This window comes from Rhineura floridana, chromosome 1 (genome assembly GCF_030035675.1).
Source record: "Rhineura floridana isolate rRhiFlo1 chromosome 1, rRhiFlo1.hap2, whole genome shotgun sequence".
NCBI lineage: Eukaryota > Metazoa > Chordata > Lepidosauria > Squamata > Rhineuridae > Rhineura > Rhineura floridana.
The window spans coordinates 255,127,916-255,143,835 of record NC_084480.1 but is presented as its reverse complement, the minus strand read 5'-3'; the positions used below and the strand labels follow the sequence as shown (position 1 = coordinate 255,143,835).

The following is a 15,920-nucleotide window of genomic DNA, read 5'->3' as shown; positions in this document are numbered from 1 at the left end:
TTAGTTTGACAGGATTTTTTCTTGACAAACCCATGCTCGCTCCTTCTAATCACAGCATTGTCATCTAGATAGTTGCCAATGGACTCTTTTATTATCCGTTCTAATATCTTTCCTGGTATTGAAGTCAGACTGACCGGCCTGTAATTCCCCGGATCTTCTTTTTTACCCTTTTTAAAGAGCGGGATGACGTTTGCCCGTCTCCAATCCTCCGGCTCCTCTCCCGTTCTCCAGGATTTCTCAAAGATGATGGCAAGAGGTTCCGAGAGTACATCCGCAAGTTCCTTCAATACTCTGGGATGCAGTTCATCAGGCCCTGGAGATTTGAACTCATTTAGGTTAACTAGGTATTTCCTGACTATCTCCTTATCAATCTCGAACTGCAGTCCCGACCCCTTACTGAGATTGCTACCGATGCAAGGTTGCACACTGTTCCCGTTTTGGGAGAAAACGGAGGCAAAATAGGTGTTGAGCAGTTCTGCCTTTTCCTCGTTATCTGTCAACATTTTGCCATCCTCATTGAGCAGCAGTCCCACTGTTTCCTTGGTCTTTCTCTTGCTTCGAATATATCTGAAAAACCCCTTTTTGTTGTTCTTCGCTTCCCTCGCCAGCCTCAGCTCATGCTGGGTTTTAGCTTTCCTTACGCTATTCCTGCAAGCCTGAACTGCTCGTCGGTACTCTTCCTTGCTGATGCGTCCTTCCTTCCATTCTTTATACATGCTCTTTTTTACTTTTACCTCCTCCACCAGTCTTCCGTGTAGCCACATTGGCTTTTTCCGATGTCTTCCATTTTTCTTCCTCTTTGGAATTGTTTGCAATTGCGCTTTTTGTAATACGTTCTTCATGAACTCCCACGCGTCTTGGGCTCCTTTTTTCTTTAGTCTATCTAGCCACGGGATCCTACCCATCATTTCCCTGAGCTTGCTAAAATCGGCTTTCCTGAAATCCAAGGTCCATGTTTGACTATATTCTTCTTTGGCTTTCCCCAGAATCCTGAATTCCAGCATTACGTGGTCACTTTCCCCGAAGGCACCGACCGCTTTAATTCCCGTGACCAATTCGTCCATGTTAGTTAAGATCAGGTCCAGGATTGCCGATCCCCTTGTTCCTTCTTCTACTTTTTGAAAGAGGAAATTATCAGCAAGGCCCATCAGGAATTTGTTGGAGGCTTTGTGCTTCGCAGAGTTTGTCTCCCAGCAGATATCCGGGTAGTTGAAGTCCCCCATCACTACTACTTCTTGCCTCCTTGAGATTTCGAAGATTTGTTTGAGAAAGGTCTCATCTACCACCTCTTCCTGGCCAGGGGGACTGTAGTAGACACCTACTACCATGTCGGTTTTATTTGTTTCTCCATTTATTTTTACCCAAATGGTCTCTACCTGACCCCTTTGTTCGCTCTCTTGGATTTCCATAGAGGTGTATTTGTCTTTGATGTATAACGCTACTCCCCCTCCTTTTCTGTTGCTTCTATTCTTTCTGTAGAGTTTATATCCTTGAATGGCTATATTCCAATCATGGGAGTCATCCCACCAAGTTTCTGTTATCCCTATGAAGTCATATTTGCCTTAATGCACTAAGACTTCAAGCTCCCCTTGCTTGTTTCCCAAGCTTCGTGCGTTGGTATATAGACAGTAGAAGTCTCTTTTGTCCCGATTGGATTCCTCCGTTAATATACCGTGAGCTTTGCCGTGCATCCCTTTCTCCCTCGCAGTGTCTGCTGTACCCTTCAAATCGTTGCATTTACAACCCGCTGTCTTTGGATCGGTATTTAAGCTATCATCTCCATCCCCCAGAGGCTTTAGTTTAAAGCCCTCTTGATGAGTTTTGCCATACTTCTGCCAAAGAGATTCTTCCCAGTTCTCGTGAGGTGCAGCCCATCTCCTGCCAACAGTCCCCCCTCCAAGAAGCTTAGACCATGGTCCCAGAATCCAAACCTTTCCCGTCGACACCATCTGTGTAACCAGTCGTTGACCTGCAGTATCTTCCTTTCCCTTTGTAGTCCTCTATCTTTCATGGGAAGAATTGACGAGAAGACCACCTGCGCCCCCAAATGCTTGACCTTCCTACCCAGAGCCTCATAGTCCGAGGTGATCTGTTCCAAGGTGTTTCTGGCCGTGTCATTTGTGCCCACATGGATGAGGAGAAAGGGGTACCTATCTTGTTTCCCAATGAGCCTCGGCAGGTTGTCAGCAACGTCCCGGATGCGCGCCCCAGGGAGACAACAGACTTCCCGATTCATTTTGTCCGGCTGGCATACCGGCGCCTCTACCCCCCTGAGCAATGAGTCTCCAACCACCAGCACCCTCCTCTTTTTGCCGTGAGTGGTGGTTGCATCAGCCTCCTTCTTCTGGGGTGTGGAGTCTTCCTTTGCAGTCAGTGTCTCTTGATGCAGTTGAGTTTGTTGAGGCTCTTCAGGGGTGCTGTCTGCTGAGAGACGCTGAAAGCGATTTGTTAGTTGCAGCAGTTCTGACTCCCTCCTGTTTTTCCTTGCCCTTACAGTGACAGTCGTCTACAGGGATTTGTTGCTGTTGCAGTCCTGTTCTTCCTTGTCACTTTCTTCCTGTACTTTGTGTCGCTCCCTTAATTCCTCTTGTGTTCTATCGAGGAAGTCCTCATCTTCTCTGATAAGTCGCAGGGTGTCTATGCGTTGCTGCAGCCCCCTAACCTTTTCTTCTAGGAGTGCCACTAATCTGCACTTGCTGCAAGTGTAATCGCATCTGGTTTCCGTTAAGAAGATGAACATAGCGCACATGTTGCAGGTGACAATAAAGTATGAAGGGCACAGGACACCCCAGAGTGGATCTGTGTACCCTAAAATGGAGGAGAAATTATGTTATAAATGTGGTAGACCGGGGCACCTACATTTTCAATGTGAGGTTGCCAACCCCTTTGGTAATCCTGCTCAGGGAAGGGCAGTGAAAACAGAACCGAGGGAGTTAGAAACGAAGAAGGTTCAGTTCTGCCAGATAAACTGGACAAATTTAAAAGACTTTGATTTGAGTCTGAGGGAAGAAGTGAGTGTGCAAGGGGCAAATTATTGGGCATTGCTTGATACTGGTGCCGCTCAGACATTACTGAGGCCAGATTTGATAAAATCTCAGGAAATATTACCTCAGGAAACGGTGACAATCCAAGGAGTGAGGGGTGAACCAGAAAGCATACCCATGGCCCTGATAAAATTAAAGTGGAGAGGAAAGGAGGAAATATGTAAAGTAGGTATTAATGCCCAACAACAAGAACCAGTGATACTGGGAAGAGATGTTATGGGGGCACAAGGAAAAATATATGTGGTGACCAGACAACAACTTGGCAAAGCAACAGAAACCATGTTAACAGAGGCCGAAGAAAACAGGGTAGAACCTGTTATCGAGCCTAAGGTCGCCATAGCAACCCCTGGCAGGCCTGCTAAAAGAGACAAACTGTATCGAATGGTCTCTAGTGAAGAGGCAGAGCAGTTCAGGGAAGAGCTGGATAAGGATTGAAGCAAATGAAGGACCAAGCCCTTACACAAAAGATTCCCTTTACTGACAATCTGAGGAATCAAATTGTGTGTGAGAATGGGATTTTATATAGACTGTGGATGCCTGCTGAGAGAGAGAATGAATGTGAACCAGTGAAACAATTGATGGTACCTAGCAAATACAGAGCCAGATTGCTAGAGGTAGCCCATGATGTCCCATGTGCAGGGCATCTTGGAATAAAGAAGACCAAGAAAAGATTGGCTGCACACTATTATTGGCCAAATATTTCTAAAGACGTAAAACAATATTGTTTATCTTGTGACATATGCCAAAAGGTGGGGAAAAGTGGAGTAAAGACAAAAGCACCATTGAAGCCCCTTCCTATAATAGGACAGCTCTTTTATAGAGTGGGAATAGATTTGGTGGGCCCTTTTTCCAAACCCACAAGGCATGGCAAGAAATATCTATTGGTGGTGGTGGATTTTGCCACCAGATACCCAGACGCTGAAGCACTAAGATCCGTGGAAGCCCGTGTAGTGGCAGAGGCTTTATTAAAAATCTTTATGAGACTGGGTTTCCCTCATGAAGTGTTGACGGATCAAGGCAGTGTATTCATGGGAGAAGTGATGCAATGTATGTGGAAGTGTTGTGGTCTAAAACATTTAAAGACAACTACTTACCATCCAGCAACCATTATCTCTACCATAGACCTGTGTAAAGGATTTTGGCAGATGGAATTAGACGAGCAATCCAGAGCCAAAACTGCCTTCAGTACACCAGATGGGTTATATGAGTTTGTGACTTTACCCATGGGACTAAGGAACTCACCAAGTTCTTTTCAGAGACTAATTAATACTGTGTTGCGAGGCATGCCAGATTTCGCAGTGGCCTATATAGATGATGTGGCCATTTTCAGCAAGTCGGTGCCTGAGCATGTCCAACACCTGACAGCAGTATTAGAGGCATTTAAGAAAGCAGGGCTAACAATAAAAGCCAAGAAATGCCAGTTTGGGTTGAATGAAGTGATCTATTTAGGACATAAGGTGGGGAATGGGAAAATAACCCCCTTATGGAGCAAAGTTGAGACAATGCAATCATGGCCCATCCCCTTAACTAAGAAACAAGTTAGGGCATTTTTAGGTGTGGCTGGTTTTTACCGTAAATTTGTAAAAGATTTTGGGGAAATCGCAACCCCCTTGCATGAGCTAACAAGGAAAAAGTGTGCTGAGCGTGTGGTGTGGATGGATGAATGTCAAAAGGCTTTTGACCTTCTGAAGCAAGCCTCGTGCCAAGGGCCTGTATTAATAGCACCAGATTACGAGCAACCATTCATCGTGGCTACGGATGCGTCGGACCTAGCGCTGGGAGTCGTCTTGCTACAAGAGAGAGGAGGCACCAGACATCCAATGGCATATCTTAGTCGCAAGCTGACATAGAGGGAGAAGAATTATTCGTTGGTCCAAAAGGAGTGCCTAGCGGTCATGTGGGGACTGAGCAAGTTGCGCCCATACGTGTGGGGACGAAGATTTACAGTGACGACGGATCATCGAGCATTGTTATGGTTACAGACTATGAAAAATCATAACACTATGCTGCAGAGGTGGTCCTGGGCTCTACAAGATTACCAGGTGGACTTCAAGTTCATAAAAGGCAAGGACAATGTATTGGCCGATGGACTTTCAAGGCAGGTGGCCGGGACTGCAGTGACGTGACCCAGACGTGGGTGCAAAAAAGACATTTTCCCCAAAGAGACTTGTTTTTTATTGTTAATGCGTCGTATGAATCCTAGAGCAGGAATAATACTTTGCTGCTATTTTTAAGGGGGGGGGAAATGTGATGTTCTTGCTTGTAGGGTAAATATGGTGAGTGCTGTTTATATAGAAGATATATGGTAAATGGAGTGAAAGAGGAGGGGGGAGTACATGAGCAGTAGAATGCTGGATGATTGGCTGAGCGTTTGAATGGCTGAGAGTATAAATGGAAGAATGACAGTTGAATCAAGGTGGATGTTAGTAGGATGGAGAAGAAGGTGTTTGGTGGGTGGATGTTAGTAGGGTGGAGAAGAAGGTGTTTGGTGGTGGATGTTGGGAGTGTGGAGAAAGAGGTGTTTGAGGGTGGAGGTCAGGAGTGTGGAGAAAGAGGGAGTTGGAGTTCTGATTAATAATAAGTCAAGTACAAAACAGGAATAGATGAAACCATACGCTTGTGAAACATTCTAAAACTAATCTTGTTATTTCTGATATTTTATAAATACTTATTTGGTTTACCAAAGGCCTGATCCTTGGCTGGGGGATATACATACCAGAAGGGAGGGCAAGGTAATTACCAAGGCTGAACAGAAACAGTATCTAATGGTGGCAGCGGTGAAGGGAGGAATAATAACAATTCAAGTATCCAGAGCAACCCAGAGTTGTATGCCTTATCTATAAAGATACAAGGGGGTTGGGAACAGCATAAGCACGCAGTCACAAAAGTAACCAGCTAGAGAGAGACTCAGGCAAAGTCTCTGGGAGTATTGGTTATAGGACGTGACTGGTGGTGCTGCCTAGCAGGGGGATCTAGTGAGATCTGTGCTAGAGCGGAGTGAGAAACCATATAAAGGACGGTCTGGACTGGTGGTATCCCTGGTGGTGCCTAGTGAAAGGCAGTAGCCACAAGCAGGTGGGAGTCTGACAGGGAGAACCAGGGGAGGGCGTCACAGGGAGCAGGGAAAGTCTTCTGCTCCTCTGATTTGTGGATGAAAATCATGTGCCTCAAACTGGGCTTCTGTGCAGCATCGCTCTTCCCTCGTGCTCTGTGGGTGGGTAGGAGGTGACAAAATGAACAGCGGTGGAGAAGAATGGAGTGGAGGGAGAAAGGAGGCGGAGCGCAAGAACATGGATAAAGGAGGAGAAGGAGGCAGCAGCAGAATAGATATAAAGAACTGTGGAGGTGAAAGATTATGTGTGTGTATGTGTTTGCACTTGGCACACAAAGCAGCCTCTGCTGCCCTCCCAGGGTACTTTGCTGCATTTGCAGTGTTTTAACTTTTCTGAATCTCAGGGGAAATGTTTGCTTGGGTGGGTGGCAGGGCAGAGTCCGGGAAGGCAGAGTCAAGAAGGTGATTAAGTGAGAAATATTATGCTTGCTGACTGAGTGTGTGTGTGGGGGGGGGTTGCACTTGGTTTGACATGCAAAGATCTGATTAGTGGCCTCTGCCTCCCTTCCCACCTCCCTTACCAGTGGAGTGACCACCACTGCTATCTTATGGATTATCCTACTACCACTGTGTGTTTGTGTGTGTTCATTTTTAATGTTGTTTTAGGTGACTTAGGTGTGCAGCAGCAAAGGGTAGCACCTTGTAGGCATTCAATTTTTTAAAAAGTAACTTAAGTGTAATTGTAGTGATTACTTTTGAGTAACGGTAAAGTAATCAATTCCTTTCAGAACAATCGTAACTGTAATAGTAATGTATTCCTTTTGGGGGCCATGTAACAGTAATTGTAATTTATTCCTTTTTAAAAATAATCTTCCAAGCTCTGGATGTTACATTCACTTTACAGACCCAGGAAACAGAGAAAAACTGAAATCGGTTTCGAGTGTAAAAGTATTCTTTGAGGTTCTGTTAGAAATTTATTAACAAGAAAAACCACAACAATTATTTTGACAAAATACAAGTTAATGCTAATCCTAATGTGCTAAAATGAAAAAGTATACTCCTCAATTTCAGTCAGTCATTTGCAAGATCAAAGCAACCACGCTAGAGAAAATTGATAATTACTTCCTTCCATATAGGCAGGCTCCAAGGAAATTTTGAGAGAGTGAAATGCCATTAGTCACATTTGTTTTATTACATTTACACATATGCCTAACTAGTACAAATCTTGACTAAGGTCTGAAACTGGACCCTAGATATCTTCATATAATTGACCTTTAAATATCGGGACTGAGGAAGAATTTTGCCTAAGATCCATCATCACTAGACTTGATACTGCTACTTCCAATCAGTGCTAATAAGCCTGCATTCCTGTACCCAATTGCCTGGGAGTAAACCCCATAAAAATCAATTAGACTTACTTCTGAATAGACACTTATAGGCTTGTGCTGTAATTAAGTGGACCTTTGGTCTGATTCAGTAAAACATGATGAAAAGCTAGATCAAAAACATGAAGTTCACTGTGTGACCTTGGACCAGTCACTGCCTCTCAGCCTAACCTACCTCACAGGGTTGTGGTGAGGATAAAATCAGGAGAGGGAGAACCATGCTTGTATGCCACCTTGAGCTCCTCGGAGGAAAGGTGGGATATAAATGTAATAATACATAAATAAATGATAAACAATAAATAAAACAATGAAAAGCAAGAAAAAATAAGCAGCAGCAAGTAAACCAGTATAAGTTACACAGCATCATTAAAAGCTAGTTTAAAATTCACATTCTCATCTTTTTGTAATGAGTTTTGGCTAATTTATTGGAATGTATATCTTGCCTTATTTAAAAGGTCTAGTGATAAAATAAACTCCCCCTGACCACTGCATCCTTTTGTGTAAATTCAAAAATGTGTGTATGTAAAAGCCATGGAACTACATCCTTTTATGCAGATATATGCTTGGGATACAAAATGTCTATGTGCATGTATATGTATAGAAAATTGCTGTATTTTTCTTTTAACATTTAAAATGTTAATTCCTCACCCCAAGTGGATCATGGGACCTTCTGGTCCACAGAAGAGTCCAGATGCCACAGCTAGGACACAAGAGGCGAATGTTCCCCCAAAAGTCTGGATATTAAAAATGTGCTGAATAGAAGCTCCATTCAGAAAACCTATGACTTCCGGTAATCCACTTGGCGCACCTGTTGGACAAAAGAACTGGAAAAAGAAAAAGACAATAATCATTGTAGCAGCTACATAACCAAAGCTGTAACTTCACATAGCTCAATCAAATGCTTTTGGATATTCAGTCAGGATGATCAGATAAGCTAACCTGAATCAAGATGGGAAAACTGTTTCAGCCCGAGAGCTGCATTCCTTTTTGGGAAACCTTCTGGGAGCCATATGCCAGTGTGGGAGGGCCCAGAGGCAAAAGTGGACAAAGCAATTAATATTAAAATTAAATTTTGGCTTTGTACAGCAGGCTAGTTACTACGCCCACTCACACTCTCCTCGCTATCCTCCATCTAGGCATACAAGGGGCATTATCCAAGTTGAAGGGCACATTCCAGCCAAATACACTCAAGGGGGATGGGAAGCAAGGGCAGTGAGGGAGTGGCTTGGGGACCGTCTAAGGGCCACATAGAGTGGCCTGGTTCCCCCCCATGCCTTCAATAGTTGTCATGATTTGTCCTATGCAATCCTGAGAGTTGTGGCCCCCTTCAAATTCCACTAGAAGTCCATAGCCTCCTCCAAGAACTGCAGTTTCTATGGTTTCATTTAAGTCCGTTTATTTATATTACTATTAATTTAGGAATAACATAGACTATATTGGAAGCTGCTTTACATAGAGTCTGGCCATTGGTCCGTCTAGTCCAGCATTGTTAACACCAACTGATGGTGGCTGTCCAGGATTTTTTACAAGAGTCTTTCCCAGCCCTACCAGGAGATGCCACAAACTAAACCCAGGAACGTTTGCATGCAACACATGTGTTCTACCACTTCTCTAGTAGATTTTTTACAAGGCTCTTCACAACAATTTAAAATGTACAAACAATGTGGTGAAATTAATGTAAAACCATTTAAAACCACACAAAAGCAACAGCAAGAAATCAGCACTAATCCCTAAATTCCTGAAGGACAATGGGGTCTTCACCCACCTATAAGAGCAGACTTTCTGGTGGAGAGCATTTCACTTGCTTGTAACCTAGACATGCTTTTAATCCACCATAAAGGTTCCAAGTTTATATTTGAGCCACAAGTAGATACAATTTTTTAGAAGTAGATACAATTTTCTTGTATCCTTTCCATTTTGTTAGCCCCACTTCTGGAAAGTTTATATGACCTTTAGAAGTCCTTTAAGTGGTAGAAAACAGAAACATTCAAAGTTATGTTTTCCCATGCAAGGGAATTAAAAACAATGTACAATGAAAGTAATGACATTTGCCAGTACAAGCCTTTATCTGATTCACCAATGAATCTATTCAAACACCATCATTTCAATTGAACTATGGGAGTTGCAGTTGTATTTATATGCACCCATTATAATATCAACATTCAAGTGTGTTGTACTCAGTAATATGGGACTGGTGACATATTTGCAGCTTGTGCAAGCATCAGGTCTCATTCACTGTAACTAAGATAGCATCCTTCATCTCTCAGAACTCAGTATTTGAAAAGCTAAGCAAAAAGCAGTAGTATAGCACTTACCACAACCAGTCCTGAGGATAAAATGATCATAGCCAGTCCAATTCCGAGTATGCAGATCCAGGTCATGTGAAAGTTGCCTTTCTGTCAGTTTTACAAAATAAATTATAATTGGTCGAGAAATTGCATAAAATCCTGGGATGTTCACTTGCCATACAAACACCATTGTCAATCCACATATTACTGCCATTGTGTGAAAGAAGCTGGAAGTGACTTCCACATGATGACTCCACATCACTGCCATCATGTGCAGTGTTCTGCCTAGAATCAGCTAGAGTTGGGTGACGCTAAAATGGAAACTTCATGGTAGATCAAAGAACAATCGACTGGCCATGCTGATGCATTATGGTGGCAGTAGGGAGAAGACATGGCTTAGAGAACCAGTGTTGTGTAGTGGTTAGAGCTTGGACTGGGATCTGGGAGTCCTGGGTTCAAATCCTCTCTTAGCCATGAAGCTTACAGGGTGACCTTGGGCCAGTCACCGTCTTCCAGTCTAACCTCCCTCACAGGGTTGTTGTGAGGATAAAATTGGGAGGGGGAAGAACCATGGTTGAGTGCCACCTTGAGTTCCTTGGAGGAAAGGTGGGATATAAATGTAATGTAATAAAATAAATAAATAAATAAAGTCTTCCCCCTTCCTCCCCCCAAAAATTGTACATAGCAGATGCCAGCAGTTTCATCACCAGCCACTATTGCTCTGTGACACAAATGGTACTCAACAGCCAATCTAGGTCTTTAAGAAGACGTGTTAACAGAAGGAGGAAGCCATCATATGGACTTCTGCATTCTATTTTACAATGTTTTAAATCATTCAGTTCAATGAAATAGCCATAAAACAAGGCAGAAATTGAATGAAAGTATCAAGATCCCATGTTGCATATATATGTTACATATTGATTTAACTATATTCACATTTACCTTAAAGCATTAAAGACAAAAAAGGCACTTTTAGTATCACTTGATATAAGTTATTTTATTTTCAAGCAATGCCTACAATATGAAGAGCCAATTGTCTGCATGCCTAGCTGAGGTTACAACTATACTCTCTTGTCTAGGAGAAATTTCCACTGAATTCAGTGGAATTTACTGCTGAACAGACATACATAGGATTGTGCTGCAAATTCCCATTTAGAGCAAAATTTATTTCAATATTGCTTAAAATGTCATTTGACTATTTAGTTGCTTTGAGGCTTTATACCCCCAAGTATTCTCAAGGCAGCTTATGAGCAACAGGTTGTAAAACTCCCTCTCTCACACACAACACAGCAGTCCTTAGTCCCTTGGTCAATGCTTGGTGCTTCTTTGCAGCTCTGCAGTCTCTGATCAACATTCTAATTAACATGAATGCTTCCTGAATAAGTTCATACCTTTGCTACCCTTATACCCCAGTATCCAATTAATAGCGTCTGTACAGATTTCTTACAGAATCATCATAAAATGCTCTAAAATATATCTTCTCTTCTACATATTTTGTCAGTATATCGTCCCATCTTTTGATTTGTTTGTGTTTGTGTAAGACAGAGCCATGTTGTCTCCACTACCCATCACAAGTAAATTGACTCCCTCACATTTGCAGAAAAGTCATGTTGTTGAGATTAGATTCTCTTGTGTCTGGAAGTCAAAGATGCCGCTTTTGTTTCCTAAACTTAAATAGCTCAGCAAGCTACCACAGATTTCCTGTCTTAGCCTCAGGTCAGATCTTTGACTGTAAATTGCAAACATGTGCTACTCTGCAGCCATTCAGGAAGACCAGATACATGTCACTTGGGACTACCAGTGTGCAAATTAAAGGGACAGATATCTTCAAGTCTTGGAATCTTCTCCCTTAATTACTTGAAGTTTGCTTACACATGACTTGTAATGTCAGGATTTTGTCAGAGTCACCTTCCTAATGTTCTTCTGCTGCTCTGATCTCAAAAGCTCAGACAGGACAACTGAATGTCAGTGTGTCAAAGAGTTAGACTGTTGGTAACTGCCTGTTATATACAGCATAGAGAGATGGGGTGCAGGAGAGAGAGAGAGAGAGAGAGAGAGAGAGAGGTGTTGCAACAAAATGATTACATTTGACACTGTAAAGAGATGCACTTTCTGGACATTCCTTATTGGATTAGCACATCTCAGGTGTTACAATGTGGGTTATACAAAATACCTATAAAATAGGGTGGGGTTATGGCCATTTAAAGCACAACATTGGTTAGTGAGAGAGGATGCTGAACCTTCCTCCTGGAACCATTCCACCCTACCAAAGACTATCCCAGGTTTACTTTCCGTTTAGAGGCCCACTGAGAGAGAGAGATAAATAGGGAGAGACAGTTTCTACAGGGAGGTTCATGACCTCCCCCCTGCAACTTAAAGGATCCCCAACATGTTTCTGATTGTGGTGAAACACAATGGCACAAAAGATGACTCCTTCATAGTCTCTTCTATGCTGAAGTCTTTAAGTATTCTGGTTAGAGTCTACATTTGTTTTTACTTTGATTGCGATACCGTTAACCCCTGCCATGTTGAAATAAAGACCAGATGCACTGACTGTCCTCTTCACTGACAGCTATGCTCTTGTTGTCAACACACTCAGCAATATGCACATTCCATACATACTGCTCAAGCGCTCAGCACACCAATCTGGTCTGGGCCTCAATCTAAAGAAAACAGGAACTAGGCTGTGTGTATACTGCAGGCCTAGTGCTGGGCTTTTGACTCCAGTTATCAATAACATTGAGGGGACCGTTCTTAAATTCATTGACAATGTCTGTTATTTCAGTTGCCTATCTAGAGGACAGGCAGTTCTCTTGGTAGGCAAAATTGGTGTAGTCTTTGAAAACTGACTCATTGTCTTTGGAACAACCATGGAACTGTAGTTAATATATAATGTACCATTGTATAGTGCACTCTTGGTTGTTGTTTTCCCCATTTTTACAAGTAAAAACATAAATCTACTCAGCAAAATACTTCTTGGCCTGATCCAGCAATATGTTTTATATATACTCCACCATGGGCTCATGTGTTCAGGTTCTAGGTTATTCTCAACTGAAGTCATATCCATACCATATATTTAAAGCACTCTTATACCACTTTAACAGTCATGGTTTTCCCAAAGGAATCCTGGGAACTGTATTTTGTTAAGGATTCTGGGAATTGTAGCTTTGTAAGGGGTGTCCTAACAATTCTCAGCACCCTTAACAAACTGTACTTCCCAGGGTTCATTGGGGAAAGAAATGACAGTTAAAGTGATATAAGAGTAGTTTAAATGAATGTGACTTGCTTCTGGACTCCAACTTTGCTCAAGCCTTCATTTCACATTGTTTTATTTAACTGTTACAATTATGCCCAGCAAGAATATAATATGATCATGGACTAGGGACCAAAGGCCTACCTCGTCCAGCACCATTTTCCACAGTAGGCAATCAGGTGCCTCTGGGAAACCTACCACCACAACATGTGGGTATTCAGAGTCATAGGCAGCGTACACACCATACCTTTGAAGCACAGTACTTCCCCCAAAGAATTTTGGGAACTAATTTACCCCTCACAAAGCTACAGTCCCCACACCCTTAAACTACAGCTCCCAGGATTCTTTGGGAGAAGTCATGTCCTTTAAATGTATGGTTTGTACACAGCCTTAGTTCATCATGGTTTAGATGGGGCTTGAAGGCTATGACCAGAGCTTGGAAGTAACTCGTTAGAAATAACGAGTTACTTGTAATTTGTTACAATTTTGCATAATGAGTGGGTAACTTCGTTACATTTTGTATGTAACAGAACGAGTGGTAATTTCATTACTTTTGAGCTGCAAATGTAACTTTTTTGCATTACATTTGGACGTTACTGGGGGGGGAAGCAGGGGAAATCATCTGCTGCTGTGATTGGTGGAATGGTGGAGGAAAGATATGTTCCTCAAACTGGGCTTCTGCGCTGTTTAGCTCTTCCCTCGTGCTCTATGGAGGCATGAGGGAGGAAGTGGAGAGTCAGACAGAGCTGGAGGGCAAGGAGGAGTAGAAAGCAGAAGCAGCAGAATGGAAGTGAAGAGCTGTGGAGGTGAGTGTATGTGTTACCCTTTCCAGCCTACTCTCCCTGCCCCCCCACTCGTCCTGCCTCCCTCAGGCTGCTTGCCCATCCCCTCTGCTCTTCCTGGCACCCCCTGCTTGTCCTTGCATCCCCTCCACTTGTCCTTGCATCCCCTCCGCTTGTCCTTGCACCCTCTTTGCATCCCCTCCGCTTGTCCTTGCACCCTCTTTGCATCCCCTCTGCTTGTCCTTGCACCCTCTTTGCACCCCCTCCGCTTGTCCTTGCACCTTCTCTGCACCCCCTCCTCTTGTCCTTGCACCCTCTTTGCATCTCCTCCGCTTGTCCTTGCACCCTCTTTGCATCTCCTCCGCTTGTCCTTGCACCCTCTTTGCATCTCCTCCGCTTGTCCTTGCACCCTCTTTGCATCTCCTCCGCTTGTCCTTGCACCCTCTTTGCATCTCCTCTGCTTGTCCTTGCACCCTCTTTGCATCTCCTCCGCTTGTCCTTGCACCCTCTTTGCATCCCCTCCGCTTGTCCTTGCACCCCTCCAGAGAGGGTGAAAATTGGGAACTGGCAAGAGACTAGGAGGTAGGTGCAGTCTCATACTTCTGTTTGTGTGTTTTGCTTCAGTTATGTGCCTCTCATAGAGCGACTCTCACTAGGCAGCAAGAGATGACTACCCCAAGCAACTAATTTGGGGCACCATGCAACAAATTATTAGCTATTTTAATTTTTGGTTGTTGTATATTTACTGTCAGGAAGAGGTACTTGTGAGATTTTCTGCCTCAAATGCCAACATAACTTTTCAAGCTATGGTACTATGACCTTGACTTGGGGGCAGGGCACCATTTGCTCTTCTGCTTCAAGTAGTAAAATGTCTTGGGCTGCACCTGCTTGCAGTCATTTCACATACTGGACAACTAACATGGCTTTTTGGTGACGGGCAAGAGAGAATAAGACTGTTATCTCAAAAACAGTTGTGCTTGAGGAAAAGATGGCAAATATATGTAGAACTGAACTTTTCTGCAATAATATAGACATTTGCATAGGGTATTTTTTTCTACTCATGGAATATTAAATCTTTAAGTCCTAAATCCTTTGTCATCCCCTCCCCCTTGTGCACACCCTTTACACTGTCTTTCTCCCTATGCATGTAGGTCAAAATGACAACTGGTGTAGTTTGGGAATTAACAGAACGAGAGCTGAATTACAACTCAAAAAAGAACTTCCCTGCTGGTGTCTGCTACTGATGTGGGGGCATTTTGTTAGGGAGAAGTGATGAGAGGGGGTAATTTGCTGCTGAAACTTTTTATCTGCAACCCCTTCCCTGGCCACTTTTCCCTAGCTGATGGAGGTCAATAAGGAAAAACATGGGGCATTGCACTGGTAAAGTGGCAGGCATGGAAAACAGCCCCTTCCATCTATCTCCTGCTTCACCTACCCAAATGCACCCCAGCAAATGCTTTGCACATTGACAGCACACATTTAGTTGGTTTTCTGGTATTTGCTGCTGAAAGTGTAGTTCCATGCTGGGTGCAGCTGGGACGTTCTGAGTTCATATCTTACCACAGCCATGAACTCGCTGGATGACCTTCTGGCCACACCCATGCCAGACATTTATGCCACTTTAAACAGTCATGACTTCCCCCAAAGAATCCTGGCAAGTGTAGTTTGTGACGGGTGCTGAGTGTTATTAGGAGACTCCTATTCTCCCGACAGAGCTCCAATGTCCAGAGTGGTTTAACAGTCAGCCCCTCTTCTCAGACAATTCTGTGGCTGGAGTTCTGTGGGGGGAATTGGCTTGTCAGGTGTGCTTTAACTTGGATTCCTGCATTGAGCAGGGGTGTGGACTCGATGATTTTCTGTTAGCTGAGACATCTCTCTCTGTCTCTCACACACACACTCACTCACTCACTCACTCACACAGCCACTGAGCATTTCATAACAGAGCATGCTCAGTACTCATTTGGGCTGTTTTGGGAGTCATCCCCTTTCTGTTTTCTCTCTCACTTTTTTGTATTCTGCAACACTTGGGGTTCCCTCTTGCCCACTAATACTCCTTATTATGTGTGGTATGGATGGTGATACCATGGCTACATAAGCAACAACACTTCCAGCCTGA

The 15,920-nt window shown here is 43.4% G+C and overlaps 1 protein-coding gene across 1 annotated transcript in view; it reads right to left on the bottom strand.

The window, feature by feature from the left end:
- The window catches only part of LOC133377364 (chloride channel protein C-like), a 159,697-nt gene that overhangs the window by 135,770 nt on the left and 8,007 nt on the right, over positions 1–15,920 (bottom strand). The window contains exons 3-4 of the mRNA XM_061611327.1: positions 9,797–9,877; positions 8,130–8,305 (exon numbers count right to left, since the gene is read on the bottom strand). Coding sequence (XP_061467311.1) covers positions 8,130–8,305; positions 9,797–9,877 — 257 coding nt within the window. The remainder of the gene's footprint in view (positions 1–8,129; positions 8,306–9,796; positions 9,878–15,920) is intronic.